This window comes from Thalia democratica, chromosome 7 (genome assembly GCF_965202585.1).
Source record: "Thalia democratica chromosome 7, ktThaDemo2.hap1.1, whole genome shotgun sequence".
Classification (NCBI taxonomy): Eukaryota; Metazoa; Chordata; class Thaliacea; order Salpida; family Salpidae; genus Thalia; species Thalia democratica.
Window position 1 is genome coordinate 47,268,230 of NC_139171.1, and position 20,442 is coordinate 47,288,671.

Below are 20,442 nucleotides of genomic sequence, written 5' to 3' on the forward strand. Positions count from 1 at the left end.
TATAGACTTGTTTTATTTTTGTCAAGGATTTGTCTTTCGAAAACTAATTTTGAAAAAAATCAAACAAGTAAAAAATCACAAAAACTTGCTGAAAATAAACAAATAAAAGTTATTTACAATATTGATTTTTATAAATCACAAAAAAAAAACTAAAAATCAAGTGCAAAGACACGAAACTGAGATTTTACAAGGAAATCTTTAAAGGTCAATTATTTGAAATAGAATGTTAAATTATTCATGATTATGATAGATTTTCGAAATACAAAAGTACTTTTATAAAATGTCGCTTCCAATAAACTGAATTCAACATCGGCATACATGAAATCCATATACATTCACATAAATCAGTATTTAAAAAAATGAGTTAATAAGAGGGTTTCAAACTACAAAAGAACTTAAGTTTATTTTTATTTTCTTACTGAACTTTAAAAATTACTAACAAATAAAATATTAAAAACAAAATACAATTTACAGGACTACTTAGTTGGTTTGGGAAAGGGGTACCAGGCGTGGAAGCACCTTGTGAACGTGTGCGGCTCGTTCCCCTTCCTGACGAAATGCAACTTTCTCGTCTTGCCGTGACTCTTCATGTGTTTGATGTACAGCTGCGTGGTAAAATGAAAATGCTGGTTACGAACTTTTATTTAATAAAGCGATTCTTAAATTTGTTAATTTATTTAAGAAAAAAGGATGTTAAACATTTAGTTTAAACTAATCACATTGTTAAGTAATTTATTTCATTCTATAAATTTTAGTGTCTTTCAACATGACATATGTTATTTTATAATTTTAGTAACAAAAAGTTACTAACTTGTATAGTTTTTAGCCCAAACTGAACTTCAGTACCACTGGTTTGATTTCCGACCCACATGTAAACCTAATGTTAAAATTTTAATGTTAAAAAAAAATTTGAGCAAAAAAAATTAATAAATAAATAAAAGGTATGCAACAAAATCAGAAGTATTAAATAGCTTTAATATAACTTTTTTTAAATAATACAACTTTATTGCTATTAAATTTTAATATTTTCTAACTGATTAAGAAAAAAAATATTTACCTTACTGTATAAATTACCAACTCAGTATATTTTTAGCATTAAATTCACAAATATGTTTTAAGATGTATAGTAGTCTTCCTGTTGATAATACACTTTAGGAAAGTGAGAGACAAAGTGATTACTTTTCAAGTTTTCCATCACTAAACAAAAAATGTCAACATTTACTCAGCCACCACCATTGGCAACGCGTTGTACTTTTGTTAGTGGGGGTGTGGAATTATTTACCTAGTTTTAGTTATGTTTTGTATTACAGACTTTATCATTCTCGTAATTAGTTTGTGAATAAACTCAACCAAGAAAGATATATTTATTTATGATAAAGTCTTATTCAAATAGAATCAACAATGCCTGTGATTAAATGTCCTCTTGAGAGTTGCACATATGAAACACCAGACGTCAATGCTTCTGTAGTTGCTTTTTTGCTTATCATTCACAACAACGTTCACATTTATGCAAATTCTTCAAAACCAAAGCCTCCAAAGATGGACCGTCCTCGAATAGGGACAGACTGCAATGAAGAGGGTTGGAATATATTTCTACAAAAGTGGACTATTTTCAAAGATAGCATAGAGATGACAGAAGTAGAAAAAGGCCGTCAACTGTACCAGTGCTGTGAGGAAGATTTAGGCGATGCTCTTCTGAAGTGTCATGAAGATGTAGTAAATTTAAGTGAGCAAGAGCTTTTAAGGATGATCAAGCAGCTTGCAGTTATTCCTGTTTCAGTTGTTGTACGACGATCAGACTTTCTTAGTGCAAGACAGGATTTGACTGAAAACACTAGATCATTTGCTGCACGTTTAAAGGGAAAAGCCAGTACATGCTCGTACACATGTAAATGCCCAAAGGATGGCTGTAATCAAATGATAGATTTTACAGACATAATTCTAAAAGATGTCATGGTAACAGGTTTAGCTGATGAGGATATCCGTAAAGAGGTACTAGGATGGGAAAATCTAGATGAGAAAAATGTCAATGAGACAATCGGTTTTATTGAAGGTAAAGAGATGGCACGTGATGCAATGTCAAAACCCGCTGTTACAGCCTCAGTTTTCTCATACAAATCCTCAAAGAAAACCACACAAAAACCAAGTGGTAAAATAACTTGTGGTATATGTAATAAATCAACTGATAAATTTGTTTGGAGCAGTAAAAATATGAGGTATAATGAGTGTTCTGCCTGTAAACAATGCTGGATTAAGTCCTGTAAAAAAGATTATCAAAGTAACCAAATTTATGCTGATGAGTCAAATGCACTTCTAGTTAGTGGATTATATACACCAAATGTATACAAATCCTTAAAGAAAACCACATAAAAACCAAGTGGTAAAATAACTTGGAGAATATGTAATAAATCAACTGATAAATTTGTTTGGAGCAGTAAAAATATGAGGTATATTGAGTGTTCTGCCTGTAAACAATGCTGGATAAAGTCCCGTAAAAAAGTTTATCAAAGTTATCAAAATAAAGTTGATGAGTCAAATGCACAACTGGTTGGTGGATTGTCTACACAAAATTCTGATAGCTTTTGCATCCGAGGTCGTAGGAAAAATATGTTTGAGCGTAAAAACGTAAAGAAGAAAAAGGTGGTACACGGACAGAAAAATGTATTTCTACACACTGGATGGCGACAAAAACCGCACAATTCCCAAAACAATCCTCACCTACCTCCAAATGATAAGAAGTCATTACCTTACGTCAGAAAGAGTGTTGTGACTTACAATAACCCGCAGATCTCAAAAATGTGGCGTGACGTTTGGAATAAAAAGGAATTTCTCAATATTCATTTTGTTAAGTCTCTGGAAAATATTAGTGAGAACACAAAATCGTTGCCACCACTGAATTGCGGTGATCATGTCGTGATACTAAACCAAACAGCTAAGTTTCCTAGCAAGTGGGAGAAAAGTGGAGTGGTTGTGGAAGTGAAGGACTGCCATCAATGTGTAGTCAAGGTTGATGGATCAGGTCGCTTAACTGTTCGAAATCGTAAGTTTCTAAGAAAATTTACCCCTCCTATTTGCAAATCTCTAAGTAGTATCACTTATCTTAGAAAAGCAAACATACCACTGTAAAAGATTGTCTTTTCTGGTAAAGTTGAGAAAAAGATGTCAAGAAAAGTTTTGATTTTCTGTATTTCCAGGAGGAAGATTCTTTTGAATAAGCATTGTGTAATTTCCCTCTGTACTAATAGTTTTCTTCAAAATTGATGTTGAACCGGAATGGCTCAGATTTGTTTTGATCTATATTTTCTTGACTTATATTTTCTACAGAAAAACAAACAGACCACTAAAGTTAACCCGCGAACAATAATGTGTCCGGAATGAGTGTGTGAAATTATCGGATTATTTGCAGCGTTTCCGTGTAAGACTTTATGATGCTTTTCAAAAGCTTCGTGACACCGATGTTGCTGATATTCATTTATTGTCAAGCTGGAATGTTCACTGTAAATTAATGTTTTATGGTCTAACTAATGAATGAGTTTCAGTCTAATGGTGACGTCATAAAGTTTGCAGCAGACTTGTCTAACAGCCATCTGTTCAACCTAATCTTGGATGAGGACGCGGAGATTGACTTTCAAAAATTCGAACTGTTGATTGGTACCAAAATAGTGGAATTATGTTCAGTATTGAAAAAAACTCTAACTTGATATTTTTAAAACTATTTAGAAAGAAAAAAAAAACTACAATTGCAACAAACTGTTTTCAAACAAAAGTTTATCAGAAAACAAAAATTTTAACGGTTTTCTAACATTATAATATTTTTTTAGTTTAGAGCATCCGCTCAATTGCTCCTCCAAAACGCTCCTGGCTACCATAAAAAAACTCATACTTATTACTACATCAAAAAAACAAAAAATATACAAAAACAAGTACCTCGCATCCGGAGTCTAGTATCATGATGTCGTCGTCGGCCAGGTCGGCCTGGCAGAAGTCGCTGCACTTCTCGCTCACGCAGAAGTACCCCTTGTCGTTGCTGCATCTGAACAGCCTGGTCAGCTGGGTGAACCCTGCTTCCTCGTCGTACGCCGCCTCACAAACGGGTTTTCCCCCCAGACCCACCCAGAAGAAGTTCTCCGGCTCCTCGCCCTCGTTTATTATCTGTTAGGAAAAAAAAACAAGCTTTGATGCCACATTCTTTTTTGCTACACAATGTTTTTAAATAAAACATTCAGTTGGCTACTTTGCTTTTCATCTAACCATGAAGTAAATTTTTGTTCAAGAAAATAGTAATACTTAGTGATACAAACAGAATTTTATTGAACATTTTAAGTTTTAAATAAACTAATTTAAGCACTATTTTATTAATACACTAAAAAAATATCGATTAATTGCTGTCTGAAAGGGAAATTAATGCAAAAAAACAAATAAAAATGGTATCAAAAGTAGTATTGCAGATAATTTCTTAACCAAGCACTTACAGCTTGTAAAGAAATTAAGTTTTTTTTTTAAACATGTAGGCTGTAAAAATATAACTTTAATAAATTTTATGTAGATGTAAAATTTTAAGCAATACAAAAAACTGAAAATAGTTACTTTTTCAAAAAATAAAAAAATTGTCAAAGTTTTTTATTATTAAAACGTGTAAATTTTTTTTTCTAATTTTTGCTAGTTAAAAAAACAAACAACTTAATCCAAAAAAAAAACCATAAAAGTCTATTTTAAAAACTTACACATTGTCTATATATTACAGCATTCTCGCTTAGAACTCAGCATAAATTTATAATTGAAACAACTAAAATAAAATGTATGATGCTTGAAAGTAATTCCAAACATTGTATGAAAAAAAATCAATAAAATCAATAAAAATTATCTCTTGAATGCCTAAACTGTTTAACAACTCAGCAGAAGCAAGTTCTAAATTTTTTTAATCTAAATTTTCGTTGACTTGGAAATCTACAAAATATTAAATACAAAATAAGTTTTGACCACTAGGCGAAGCTTAGAGCAACTGATGTCATGCAACTCGCTATTTAGCTTTCAAATGGAATACAGTAAAAATGTTTACTCTAATTGCTCGTTGAGATAAATATGAGCAAAAAGTTAAAAAAAAAGCTATAAAATACTATACATAAAAATAATCAGTTTTATCTGTTGAAAGATTTTTTTTTTCAGAAACGTAGCAAAAAAATAATACTAAATAAAAAAATTAAGTGATAGAAAGGTAAAAGCTTTTATCTTATTTTAAAACTTTATTAATTTCTATAACAGTTATAAAAAATTAAGTAAATCAGTACACATTAAAAAGTTTTGTTCTAGAACAGGTTTCGTATTTCTATATTTATTAAGACAATCTGAATAACTAAAAAACTGAATGAACAATGAACATTCACTATAACTAATTAAAATTTACCTGTTTCTAATACAAACAAATACAAACCTGTACACTGTAGTTTTCACTAAACATTTTCGTTGCCAACTCTTCAGCTACTCGCGATTCGTTAGAATCGGCCACACGTCCGATCCAAGCGTAAACGACTCCCGATGACTCACTGTTGTTTTTGAATGGTACCTGAAACAAAAAAAAACACATTAGAGTGAAATTGCTTAAAAAAAACAACATAACATGAAAAGTATATATAAAAGTAATTTTATTAGTTTAAAAATAAAACTTATATAGATAAATAAAGTTTAACAACACTTCACTTTACTTCAACTAAATTTTATTTTTCAATTTATACGGCAGTGACAGTTCTACAAAATTATTTTATTTTGGAACACACAACTTTACGTACTTTTCTTTACGTACATGGTTACCATAAATTAAAGAGATAAACTAACTTTTAGTATATAACAAAATTCGGAGTTAAGCAGTTTTACTTCAGGTTGAATTTCAATACATCTTGTTGTTAAAAAGTTGTTGTTTCCTCTAACATGGTACAGTTGTGTTTCGTTATTCTAAAAGTTTTTAATGAAAAATGTATTATTCAAAAAGTTACATATCCACAAAACACACTAAGACTAGTTTATTAAGTAAAAACACTAAAAACATTTTATATGTACACAAAACATACTAGTACTTTTACTGTTCTTAATTAAATTTAAACTAATGACTAATAAAATAAAATCTAATGAGAGACAATAAAAAATAAGCAACATATGTGAACTCTATCTTTGAAGGATTCCTTGCAACTTACATATTTTCCTGCTTTCGCATCCACTCTGCTTCCATTTGATATAACGAAGTTTTGCTTGAAATGAGACAAAAAGCGCAAATTTTCCTGCATCATTACAATTAATTATACTCTATAATACTGATAGAAACTAATAAACAAAATTTTTACAATATACAAACAAGTTTGTTATTTAGTATCTACGATTCAATTAAAACTTTAGATGTGTTAGGATATAATTTTGTGCTTTCATGGGAGTTTACTCAACTTTATCTCAGCAGTGAAAAATTAAAACTTAATGCAACTAAAAAATAGGGAAATATTAAAAACATCAAAACAATACCTGCTGTTGCTTCATCTTGACTATTTCAAATTTACTTTTGATAAGTTTTTTGAACTTCACAATAAACTCGTGATTAAACCTGAGCCATCCCATGCTGTTTGCATTTCTTCCCTTTATTAATATTAATATTTAGAAAATAGTTTATCATTTAAAAACACATATTCTGTTAGCTTGGTGTGATAACTTGAAAAACTAACAGCAATAAATGTTGTGAGTTAGTATCTTTATATTCAGTTTTACCAAAGCTTTTAACGCACAATATTCAAATAATATTTTAACTATCAAAATAAAAAACAACTAGTTTCTAGAAACATAAAGCAATTTAAGTCAAATTATAACTTAAACAGAACAATTCTATATTTTTTATGCTCCTAATTGACTTGCTTACATATGAAAGTATTGATCGACTGTAAGTTGAATGACTATAACTAATATATATTGAAATTTTTGAAATTTGTAAACTTAAATTAAATATTTTGTACTACTATGTTTATTTAAAAATATAACAAATGTTATACTTTTTTTTTATAACTTGTTACTTACTTTAAAACATAAACTTTTTGAAAATTACCTCCCAAAAGTAGAAGACATAATATACATCCGGGTCTTCGTCATCATCTTTCTCTTCTTCTTCCTCTTCATCATCCAGCCAGTATCTAAAAAAATAATAGATTAAAAAATATAAAACAATCAATTAAAACTCTGGATACATAAACAACTTTGTTTTAACGTATTTATAATGTTTTAACTTGCATGAGCTACTATTAATTATTTTCAAAATGTACAGCTTTTACTTAAAAACTAACTTTTTTTAAAACTACATGTTATTAGTTAATATTCATCTCGAGTATTTTCAACTAATGAATGAACTCTTAACTTTCAAATCAAACAACATACCGGCAAATGAAAACGAGACAGTCGTCGGAGTAAAATCTTCCGAACTCTTCTTCGGGCAGCGGCTTGAACTTGTTACCGGTCAGATAGAATCCGCTCATCATTTCAAGATCTTCATTCCATTCCGACATAATCTGGATGGCCTGTAAAACAGTTTTTTTCAAAAATCATAAAACAACTTTATTGTTAATTGCATATTTTCAATAATAATTAGAACATATAAATAACTGTTCAAAAATATAGGTTTAATCGTTTGCTAACAAAATATCCTAATGAAATAACTTCACTGGAATATAAATAAAAACAAATTGTACAGTAATCTTCCTTTATTGTACCAACATATGTTTCTGTGTGTTGAGTTATTCTTTCCATTAACTACCCAGTTGAAGTGTGTTGATTCGTTAACACACAAAAACATATGCTGGTACAATAAAGGAAGATTACTGTGCAATTTGAACATATAAATACCTATTAGTTTTTTTTATATACTAAAGCATTCGCATAAGGTCAATTTTTTAGTAATTACTTGTTTTTTTTTTAATATTATCATTCCTGGACACTGGACAATGATAGTTATGTAAAATTTACATTTTAGACATTGTTAGTTCTTTAAAAAACAATTAAAACTTCACTAACATTTTTGAATCTAATGACAGATTATCATACAACTAAAAACAAAATGAAAATTAGTTGTCATAGTCAAAAGTTATAAGAATGCAAAAATTTAGTTAAGATTAAAATAAAAGTTTACTTAAAAAAAAACTAATTTAACTCTCTTGTTTAGATGAGCAATTCACAATCATAATCAAATTATATAGCTAAATAGATACTTAAATATATCAATTTAGCTTGAGAAAATGTAAAATATTAGTTATTCTAACTTTAGCTAAGCATCACATTTTTTTAATCAATCTAAGAAAAAAAATCAGTATACAAAACTTAAACATTTTTACTTAGTTATTATGATACTTATAACAACCACAAAAACATCTAACATATTAAGAAATATTTTAACTAGTATAAACTGTATTTAAGACTACAAAGCCCATAAAAACACGAAAAAAGTTTTACTCATATTGAACATAAGTACTTCGTATATGAAAAAAAGTTTTACTGAAGGTTTTTTGTAAACTTTAAAAAAAATAAACATTAATTTTTTTTCAACTTTCAAAACAAACGTCTAGGACAATTACCAACGTCGTCATAGCTTGTAGGCTGCTGTCTGGAAGAAAATATGGCGGAAATGTCGGGTTTTTTCATTTCCTTCTTTTCCACCTTCTTGCCGTCTACCAGATGCACGGGATCGAGCGACTTGGAGTAATCAACCTTCAGTACATCCGTCCAGTTTTTGAAGTGCGACTTGAAAATCTAAACAAATTTATTTTTTTAAAGTAAATATAACGTTGCTAAGACGCTTAACCTATTTAAAAAAGCCAGTAGAACGTTCACAGTTAATTTGTAGACTTGGTTGCGTACTTGTTTAAAATAATAACTTAACGGTCATTAAAATCAACTGACGACAGTTTCGTGCTGGTCGATTTCGTGGTGAACGGTGGCGAAATCCGGTCTTTCCAGCATCCTGAAAATTTCCCTCGCCAATTTACCGCCGGCCGCTCTGACCAGCCTGGACGATTTTCCACCGCTCCACAGGTAAACGTCTGCGAATATATAACATTTAGGTAATATAGTTTGCATTTATTTCGATTTTTTTTGTTATATAAGTTTTACGCCTACACAATCAACACATGAAACAAATAAATATAAATGTATATATAAAATTATTTTAATAAAACCTTTGTCATTCAATTAAAAAAAAAACTTTAATACTTGATAACCACAATAAATAATTTTTCAAGTGACTTGTAGATAGGATTTACTCTAAAAACAAAAAAAATTACGAAGTAAATAAAAATGAATCTTAGTATCAAGCTAATCAACAAAAGCTGTATGGGTGGTGTATTGTGTAAAACTGTGCAATAAATTAGAAGCATGTTAAAAATTTCATTTATTTACAAAATTTACTAATATTTAAAAATTTGGGCTAAAAAAACTAAGTTAATAAAATAACAGACTTCAAACTTTATTTTTTGCACTAAAAGATAGCAATTTTCAAAAAAAATTGTTTAATTGTTTTCTCTTACCTAACAACTACATAGAAATGTTTAAGAAAAACTAAACCATTCAATTTGGTCGTTAATAACCTGTAAAAGTGTCAAGAATAAACACGTGCTTTGAATCGAGCAGGTGGGAAAAGAGCCTGTTTCTTGGATGAACTTCAGCGTCAAACGCATTGTCCTTGTGCTCGACAGGTAGGTGGTAATGCACTTGGGGTAGCTCTAGATAGCCCTTCCCTAAATTCACCTAAAAGGAAAAATAAGTTATCAACGTGAAAAATTTATCTTAAGTTGCTAAACTTTTACAAACTTTATAGAGTCTCGGGTGCTTGTGTCGGTACACTGACAGTTCTTCCGCTTCTATTTCATCTGGAAAACCTCCAAACAGATTCCAAAACTCGTAATCTTCATACCCTTGGTCTTGTATGATAATTTCAGCTTCGTTTTTGCGCTCGTCCTTGTTTATTTTCTCTGCTATCAATCTAAAGAGTTTTCAAAAATTTTAAGATGACTTTTCAAAACTCCAAGCATTTCTTTAAACCATTTTGCACAGCCACTATTAATAAAGCATCCACAAGTTTTAGTTCTTTAAAACGAAAAAAAAAGTTATCACATTAGAAACATCACAACTACCTCGCTTTAGACCTCTTGACAGTTTTCGTTCTGGCGCCAGCCCAAACATAAATTTTCATTCCGATGTCAAGCAGCAGCACCTCGCTTGGGTTCAACGAAGTGGCTTTCAGCGGAACGGCGTACGGGTGAACGTTCCTTTCTCCGTAAAACGCAAACAACCTGATGGTTAATTATCATTGACTAATAACGTATTGTATTGATACTGAATAATCTAAAAATTATAAGATTAACAATCATGAGGTAATAAACGCTAGGAAAACATAGCTATCTCAAAAAATATACGGTAGTAAAAACAAATAAAAAATAATTTCAAAAATGTGTAAAGTTAATTACTATAAGTGAGTGTATTCTCAAAACTTTTAGTTAACTTAAACAAATTTAATTTTGTTGACTTTATGTATTTCAAAATAAGTTTTTATAATAATCTAAGTTTAAAACTACATTAAAGTTAAGAATTAAAAAAAATATATAAGAAATATTTTTTTAACCTTAAGTACAAAACTAAATTCCAAAAATACCTTTTCGAATAACTAATTGTTTCAGGAGCATACAAACCACTTTCTGTGCCGCCTTCTATGTAAGAAACAGGACAGTCAAACAACTGTTACAATAAATGTTTACTTAATACTTGCGTATTGTATGAAAAAATTAAAAAAATAATCATAAAAATTTATCATAAATTAAATTTTGTAATTTGCAAAAAAAATTATATATACATATAACTTTGATTTTCAGCTATGAAACACTTGATTTAAAGTTATCCAAGTTTAAACAGATCTAAAACAGTAAGCATTACTTTGTTCATTTAATGATAATATCAAACTGGGTGGAAATTTAAGCTCAACTTTCAAACCTGCACAAACTGCTCGCTCTCATCGTTCATCTCCTCCCTGATGGTCCTCCCGGTCGCCCCCAACATGTTCCGCAGGTTGACGGCGTGGATCGCGCTGCACGCCTTCTTGTCAATGCTCGCCCTCTCTCCAATCCAGTAGTATATTTCCCAACTCAAGTTCCCGCTCTCGTCTATTTCCGTCTAAACATTCGGAGAATTACGTTTTTGTTTTAAAATGAATTTTAGTTTCTAATTTCTTGCTGCCAAGTGTTACTTATAAGTTTTTATAATGCACTTCTACATAAAAAAAACTTCAAGCACAACAACAAATTTTATCAAACCAAAATACAACTTTTAATTTAAAAATAAATTTTTTCAAATATAATTATTAACAAATAATACTAATAAAGTTGATAACTAACGTGCAATACAATATAGCAATCGCTTATGTAAAATTTTCCGTGCATTGCATCGTCTAAAATCGCTGGATTCAGCAAGTCGATTTGCCACACCGTCAATCCTGGAAACTGGCCTACCTGCAGGGCGTTACATAAAATAAAGCGCAGTTAGCTTTACTTTTAAATAACCTAAATAGTTGTTAGCAGTTTTTTTTTTCAATGACATAATAGATAATTTTAACAAGCTAAACTAATACTGTTTGTATTTAAATATTTAAATCTTATTTAACTTTCAATTACTTGTAGTTAAAAAAAAGTGAACTTACTTCTTCTGAAAATATATCAGCATAGTCAAGATTAGGCTTGCTTAATGATTCGTTCCATTTTTTACTGGCAATACTAACTGTGTCACTTATTTCACTGTCCTGTTTTTTAAGTAAAATATTTCACAGTGTACAGAACGACTAGGGTTAAATTTCCAGTAGTTAAACTGCTAAAAGTCATTAAAAAAACTATATCCAACAAACTATAAGTGAATCCTTTGTTGGTGAAGCCTTTTAAGTAAAAATATATAATGCAGTATGAATCTTTTTTAAGTATTTAAACACATTTTTTTATCTAAAATTATATTAATTCAGAAATAAAATGTGAATTTAAAATATTTTGTACTGCTATAATGGATTCACGATTAGTTATAACGTTTTGGTAAGATAAAAAGGACTAAAATCGTCAATTATTTAAAAATAATCATACATGTAGTGAAACGGTGTCTTTGTCTTTCTGCTTGTCGCTTGTCAGCTTGTTCATTCCCAGCAGGACCTGTTTTGCCTTCATGTCTGCTTCCCTTCTCCTTCTCAGCCGCGCCCTCCTCGCTATCGGATCTTTCGTCACCGCTGTTTAATTATTTCTACGTTCATAGATGAGTAGATTGAGCAGACAGAAATTTCAAGTATATGGTTGTACATCAATTTTTTATAAATTTAATGTAACTTTACGTTGTTAGTCAGTTTTACTTAACTTGATTAAATAAACAATAATTTCAATGTGAAAAAAATCTATCAATCTTACCTTATCGATTAAAAGTAGTGTTCTAAAATAAATTATTCAAAAAACACTGAGTTTCAAGAATGATAAGATTACACTTAAGCTGTTTAATAAAAGTGTACCTATATTTTATTCTATATGAATTATGATTGGAAAAATTATGTAAAGTTTAATGGAATACTAGTTTCTTCGTCAAATCGACGTGGTTGATTTTCTTTAAAAAAACAAAGCATAATATAAAACCTGAAAGTATTAAAACAATAATATGTAAGTTTTATTATTGTGTTCTTTAATATACTAATTTATAAAAAAAACTAACATGGAGATGCAGAATCACCACCAGGTGGCGTAACACCAAGAAGACGCAGCTGGTTGCTTAAGGAGAAATCTATATCGTACAACTTTTCTCTGTTGGCAGCCGTGCATGTTGCTGTGGAAATTACATAATTAGATATATACTTTTTCAGTTTCTCAATACTTTCACAACAATAAAAAGCTACTAAGTATTACTTACTTTAAGATTTCGAAGTAAATTACATCTTATTCTAACCTTTTTAAATAAACCATATTTTCAGAGATTAAACTTTTGAGTTCATTTAATTACGTGTTACTTATCACTTTTTAGTCTTTTTTCTATTTATACTCTCGGTTATATTTATTCACTTACTTTTAAAATTATGTTTTATACTTAAATTAGTTTATATTTTAATTAGGTGTAAATCTACAAAATTAATTAATATAAAGTATCAATAATTAATAGCTACGTAATCAAACTATTGGATACTTAGCTGTCCCTGACTTATACAACAAAAAGTCAACAATTAGCTTTTTTTAACTTTTACAAATGTTACCTATGCTTATCGTTTAACACAGTTTTTTTTATAATTGTGCTACACTCAATTCACTATTTAATGTTAAATAACAACTGTCTACAAACTTCTTGATGGTTTGGGCGGCATTACGAGGTCCGGATTGCCACGAACGTCTAACGTCTGCAGGTCGGGCAAGTGATGGACTGAAACCGGCAGACTGACCAGCTGGTTGTTGGTAAGAATCAGCTTTTTCAGCTTGATACATCTGCAACGCAAAATTGTTATGTACTTGGACATATTTGTGATATTAAGTAGTTTGTGTTCTTAACAACGTCATTTTTTACGATAAGTTTTAACCAATTATAAAAAGTGAAGTAATTAAAAATGCTCATTGTTCAACTAGAGTTTTAATTTTAGTAATTGTAGTTATAATACAGTAATAAATGAAGTAATTAAAAATGCTCAACTAGGGTTTTAAAAATAGTAAAAAACCATTGCAAGTTAAAACTTAAATACATTATCAAAAACTTTAAACAAAACAAGAAAAACTTTTTAAAAGTAAGATAATTAACAAAGAACCAACTAAATATACTATTTAAACTTATAAACAGTTTTTCTTGCATTGTATATTCTTTACTTTTTAGCCTTATACTAAGTACATAAATGAGCATACCTAAACAAACTTTCAGGTACAATTTCAAGGATATTGTCGGAAGCAGAAAAGTGTTCAAGACTCAAAAGTTTCCCTATGCCAGTTGGTATTCCTTCGAAATCAAGCTTATTATCGTTTATGTAGAGTCTTCGTAACGCTTGAAGTTTGCTTATTGATGTCTAAAAATATTTTTCAAATAATATTTAAAAAAAAAAAGGGACGTCTGATGATCGAATTGGCATGATCAACCCTTTTGTTAAACTTGAGCTTAGCTCACGGCAAACGAAAGTCCGGAATTCTGCTCTGCAGACTTTCGCCGATATTTTTTGTTGAATATGTTTTTTACATATAATGGTTTATTATATAGCAAATTTTAAAGCTTTGGAAAACTTCAAAACAGTTGTTTTTTCAACTCATAAGTACTGTTTTATTAATATCTAAAAAGATCGAACTTTTTTGCCACTGAAACCGAGTAGTAAATAAAATAGTTAATTTGCACATACATTATTATATGTAAATAAGCTCTTTAGTTTACAGTAAATTAAAAAACAGTTTTTAGTTATTACAAATAACTATAGAACTCATTATAAGTACAAAATTTACTCACGGGAAGAGACGTCAGTAAATTGTTTGACAAATTTAGAGTTTGCAACCGCACCCACGAATCTGTAAAGAATATAACATATAAATAGGTAGCAATCAAAAACATTAACCACACTAGATACGTGATGCAGCTCAGTCTATTCTTATTATGATTATGATAATAGTTATCATTTTCAGTAGTTTAAAACTAATAAACTGTTTATATATAGTAAATTAATTTATGATTTACAATTTATAGCTGGAATAACTTCTAAAAGAAAAATAACACACCTTGTTTCAAACTTACAAGTTTTACATTTGAATGATATTAATAAAATCCCAAGTATTTTTATTGTGCATCAGCAGTTCAATACATATTTATCTTTGTGAAGTTTTATTAACTTTTTATTGCGCATCTTTTTAATGGAGCCTATTAAGCTCTCAATGTTTTAAAGTCTTGAATCTTTCTTTATTTTATAAAAAAATTAAATCTTCTACTATCAAAAAGTACACAAAAACAAGACTAAATTGTAAAAAAAATTCAAACTGACTCTTTAAGTCACATACATCATTGAAAAAAACTAATAGCATTTTTATAGACTCCGTAGATCTGTTCTTAAATTTATTTGAGAGCAGTGAAACGCCGTTAGTTGAAATAAAGTTTTAGCACAAGAACATCTGTGATAATTTTCAAACATCACATTACTACAGCGCACAGTTAATAATTATAAAAAAAAAAAAATGAAATGCAAAACGTCAACTGACCAACTAAAAGTGAAACTTCGTCAATCTCGTTGTGGGACAAGTTCAGCCTCTCGAGGCTGCCGAGCGCGTACAGGGAATCGGGAACGCGAGTCAAGCTGTTGTGCGCCAAATTGACGTCGACCAGATTGCGCAGCGTGTTTAGGTTGGCGGGAAAGTTGGAGAGGTTGCGCTGCGTGTTGCGAAGGGAAAGGGTCGTCAGCTCCACCATCGAGGGCAACTGCCTTTTGTTGAACGGTGTTGTTTTGTATAATGTAGAAATGGACTATTGTTCACAGAAATAATGGAAATATGCTAAGTTTTTATTTGTTTAAAAAAAAATATGTTTTTTAAACCACTAGTGAAAAACCTTACTTATAAACTGTTATAGTTCCATTTGACAAACAAACTTAAGAATTTGATCGGTTTAAAAAAAGTTCATTAAAAATATTTTTTTAAAGATACATCTTTTGTAAAAAACTAAATAAAAATGAATAACACATTCTACGTGTATCAGCTTTACGAAAACAAAAGTTAGTTTTAAAAGACATATAAAAAATTTAAAAAAAGCATTTAAAAAACAATAATATTGGTTTTAACAACTCTAAACACAACTTTAACAATTAAGATTGGTATATATTGTAAAAGTCTCTTTTAATGTAAAAATTTTAATACTGATTAGTGATCATTGAAAAAAAAATAAACAATGGTTGTTCCTGTAGAAAAAAAATATAGAACTGGGAAATATAGAATAATAAACTACTATCAAATACTTGTAATAGTAACATGTATATATATATATATATATATAAAACCTCAGCTGAGCATGTAGAAGTGGATTTCCATCTAGAATGAGAACTTTTAGATGAATGAGTCGCCTCATTTGAGGCGGCAGACTTTCAAACGCGTTGTCGCTCAGGTCAAGATGCAGCAAGTCAGACAAGTTGATGAAAAGATGGACGGGTATTGTGCTTATGCTGGAACATAAGATTGAAATTTGTTTTTGATTAGACAATTGTAAACAAATATTTAAATTTATGCAAACATATATATATTATTAAAAAAATTGCGTATAACTAGTCTATAACTTTGAAATTTATTAAAGTTTTGTTTCATTTATAAAAAAAAGATAAAAATAGAAGTGAAAAAAATATGCATGTACTTGAGAAAACAAATCAATCTTTTAATGTATATGGATTTTTATGAACAGTTATATAAAATATTTTAAAATATAATATTATTAAAAAAACAATTGCTAAGTAGTAAATTACTAACTTGTTATTTCCAAGATTTAAAACTAGTATATTTTTACTGTTTTCGAGGTCATCTGGTATAGCTGTGAGGTTATTGTGACTTAAGTCCTGTTTAATAAAAATAACTTTTCAAAACATAATTAAAGTGAAAACTTTCGATCACACCACTTGCATTATCAGACTACAGAATCTCGATAGACTATAAAATGATTCCTAGGTTATGTTACAACTTATGTTATGGTCAGTAACTTGCAAACAACAAACTTGTAAACGTTGATCAACTAAAAACATTTATAGCTACCACTTGCAATACATAAAGAGTTTTCTAACTGTAGTGTAAAGTAAAACAATGTTAACTAACCCTTGAAGTCATTCATTACACATTTTAAGCAAAAATACAATTTAACATTGTGAAACTATTAACAAGATTTTAAATCATTCTCAAATTCAAGGCATCTATATGTAACTGATTACTTTTAACAAACTCATAAAAGATTACAAAACAACAAAAATAACATAATCAAAAACTCAACACTTGTAGCAAATGGTACAATACTGTGGTTCTGGGATATAGCAACTACAAAAATAATTAACAACTTAACAAGGAAATTATAGTAAAACTTAAAAAAACTTAATACTTAAAACAGCCTATATAAAGTTACAACACTTGTAAATGTGTAGTAAACAGGTAAACTTTTATTGTAGTTTTTGAAATTAAAGCTATACTGGTGTGTTTTCTATACTCAAAAATAACATGAAAAATTACGACAACTAGTTTATTTATATTTATTCAAATTATTTTAGTTTTAATCAAATGAGAGCTTTAAAATTTTACTCATATACGAATAAGTTTTATTAGTTAATTACTTTCGGTAAACATCTTATAAAAAAAAATTTTTTTAAGTAAGGTTCATTTTTTAAGTAAATTGATGTGATTTATAATCGTTGAAAAGTATAAAACATGTTTTCATTTATTAGGATTTATTAAAAACATCTTATGTTTCTATTTTTTATTTAATTAAAATAAATATTTAAGTACAGCTAATCATTGTTGATTTAGAAGACCAATGTTTTTTTTTTTAAGTACTTAATTTACTTTTGTAAAACTTCTTTTTAATATAAGCAAATATATTGCTAAAGTGTCTTTTTCTGAAATTAAAAAAATTATTTAAAGAAAAAATATTTAGTTATTATGTTGATCTGTTTTTTAACTTTTACATATAGCAGCTACCTATTTTGTAAATTCATAATTGAGATTAAATAACAAACGAGTACTTTTGGATTTTATTCATAACTTACCAAAACAGACAAATCATCAAAACTGAATATTGATTTAGGAATAGAGCTGTCAACCAGTTTGTTACGGCTTGCACAAATTGTTTTCAAATGTGGCATCGCTTCCCAATTGGCATCGAGAGAGGTCAACTGATTATTTGAAACAAAGATTTCTTCTAATTTTTTAAGGTGAGTAACTTCGTCAGGGATTGAACTTAAATTTGTTTTATCTAACTTTATCCAGTGTGCACCACTCATGTCCTTCATTCTTTCCGGCAGCGGTTTATCCTGTAAATATGCACAGTATTTATTACTTAGTGTACACAAAAATTAAAATAATATTAAAAGTATTTCCAAATAAGTACGTAAATATTTTAGTTTGTTTTAAAAATATAGTTTTTTATAACTTTTATCAAATTTTAATACACTTTTTGTTTAACTAAACAAAACAATTAAAAAAAGTAATAAATTGTCAAGCATGCTCTATAGTGTTTCAGTAGTCTTCTGTGCAGAGCTTTTAAAAAATCACGAATTCAATATATTAATTTAAAATTTACATAATTTTTTTTTAAAGCTTTGAACACACAAAAGGTATTTTTTCAGTTTTTTTGAAAAATATAAATTAAACTCATTTTCCACCTTTCTTTTTTTAGTTTACATTAACGATATTAATTCAAACATTGATATTAAAAGTGATATTATTTGTAGATGATACAAAAAATTTTAGTGCGTCAAATATCTCTTTACAATATCTACAAATGGCTAAAAACAATAAAACTCGATTTGAATCCTAACAAATTTATAACTCTAACAATTATAAAAAACAAACCGTTTGGCCTGATTGACCTATTAATCAATAACATTAAGATAACTACAATTAAAGTTTTTAAGGATTTAGGAATATATATCTCTGAAAATTTAAAATATAAAGAACGCATAAATTATTTATATAGTGTTGCACAAGTTTCATCCTATCAAGTATCAAAAAGTTTTAAAACTAATTCAGCTACTATTCTAACAAAAATATTTAAAATATACGTTCGTCCTAAGTCACCCTATTTAAAAACATAAATTAATAAAATTGAGTCTATGCAAAGATATTTTACCCGTTTTTTATATGTAGTCGTTGTATGATATCCAAGGTATCATACAATGATAGATTAGTTAAACCTGGATTGAAATCTCTAGAATATAAAAGATGGAAATTTGATTTATTTACGCTTTATATAATTATTAATGTCATTTTTAAGGTTTTTTTAGTCAATTTTTCATAATAAATAATATTTAAGAGGAAATTGTAGAAAAAAAAATGTAAATATGATTTTAACAACAGTAAGTGGCAAGGTTCATTTTTTCACAGAGCAAAGACTATGTGGAACAAGTTACCACAGGATGTGGTATCGTGTGAGAGGGTGGAACATTTTTGCTTAAAACTAAAAATATTTAATTTAAATAGTATAAATATCAGTAAAATTCAGTAACTTTTCACAAAAACAATAGATAAAACTAAATAAATAAAATTTTATAATGTTTATCTCATCTAAATTAATAAAATTTCTTCATTTACATTTTCGAATATTTATTAGTTTCATTTCCTTACGCCTTCCCCATAACATACTATTAATTTACTTTTATTAATTTTGTAAAAATGTGTTTGTATGTATTTATCGATTTGAATCCTTTTATTTCAAGTAAATATTTTTATACTTATTAATGAGTTTTTTATAATTTTAACTTCGTTTGATATTTTGTTTATGTGTATTTTTTGTTGAATATAAATGCTATTTATTTTTTTTTTCTAATTGTGTGTCCTGTTTAAGTGGCTCAGGTTTCGATTCCTGAGTCCAACATTGCACAATAAACAATATTATAATAATAAAATCTTTTTTTTTTTGAACTTGTTAAAACTAGAAAGTAGAGCTTAAAAAAAAACTAATATTAAAACAGAGTTGCCACTTTTTGAGGCAAATGTACTGGTCTGGTTTAGCAAAAACTAGCCTGAATGACTATAAAGTTGAAATTCAATTATCTACTAAGCCTAAAATTTTCATTAGTGATTTGTTGTGCTTAATTTTTTCAGCTGCTATATACTTATACCTTTTTTTAATCATTGAAAGCTGGAATGTAGATAAATGTTTTTACTCTTAATGTTTTAAAAAAGCTAATAAAATACCTTTGTTATACTCCAGCACAGATAGACTCAAGGCAGATAACTTTATTTAATAATTGAAATAAAATTAATACCATAAAATCAACAAAATTAAAATAGTAGAACATAAGTTAATTAAAAAATATCAAAATATTTGGTACTGAGTCAACTAAAACTAATTAAATATCTAACAAAAGGCTAGCTTAAGTTTTTCAAAAAATCTGAAAATTAGCATAAATTACTCAAAAACTCAAAAAGAACCAATTAGTTTGAGTCAGCCTGAGTTTTTCAAAAAGTTTTAAACAAGCCTGATTTAGCTTGAATGTACCGTAACCCTGTTAAAGTAACCTAAATCTAACCGATTCCAATACTTGAAAGAAAAATATATATACCAACTCATTACTAATTTTACTTAATAAAACTTCATTAACTTACTTTTAAATCATAGGAGGTAAAGTCAATTCCTCTAACAAAAGGAATTATTCCAGCCATTATATTAAAATAAATTTTCTGAAAACCACATCAAAACTTATTTACCACAATATAAAAATCTAAG

General features: G+C 28.5%; 1 protein-coding gene across 1 annotated transcript; it reads right to left on the reverse strand.

Moving 5' to 3' along the window:
• On the reverse strand, window positions 1–20,408 carry LOC145840483 (protein flightless-1 homolog). Its single transcript, XM_082947758.1, has 28 exons — window positions 20,322–20,408; window positions 17,762–18,025; window positions 16,485–16,570; window positions 16,025–16,186; window positions 15,234–15,454; window positions 14,494–14,552; window positions 13,908–14,065; window positions 13,360–13,499; window positions 12,742–12,852; window positions 12,132–12,271; window positions 11,705–11,803; window positions 11,403–11,516; window positions 11,002–11,181; window positions 10,667–10,749; window positions 10,149–10,307; window positions 9,826–9,997; window positions 9,603–9,762; window positions 8,920–9,059; window positions 8,599–8,769; window positions 7,405–7,544; window positions 7,079–7,163; window positions 6,508–6,618; window positions 6,189–6,272; window positions 5,833–5,949; window positions 5,432–5,563; window positions 3,928–4,152; window positions 812–877; window positions 1–605 (listed from the first exon to the last, which is right to left on the reverse strand). The coding sequence occupies exons 1-28, from the start codon at window positions 20,376–20,378 to the stop codon at window positions 477–479; spliced, it is 3,765 nt and encodes a 1,254-aa protein (XP_082803884.1). The 5' UTR covers window positions 20,379–20,408; the 3' UTR covers window positions 1–476.
• Between the last annotated feature and the right edge of the window lie 34 nt (window positions 20,409–20,442).

Coding starts and splice junctions, on each gene's coding strand:
- LOC145840483 (XM_082947758.1), bottom strand. CDS start 20,378: ATGGCTGGAATAATTCCTTTTGTTAGAGGAATTGACTTTACCTCCTAT. Junction 11,517..11,704: donor CTGATATATTTTCAGAAGAA/GTAAGTTCACTT, acceptor AACGCCCTGCAG/GTAGGCCAGTTTCCAGGATT. Junction 9,060..9,602: donor TATTCTTGACACTTTTACAG/GTTATTAACGAC, acceptor ATATATTCGCAG/ACGTTTACCTGTGGAGCGGT.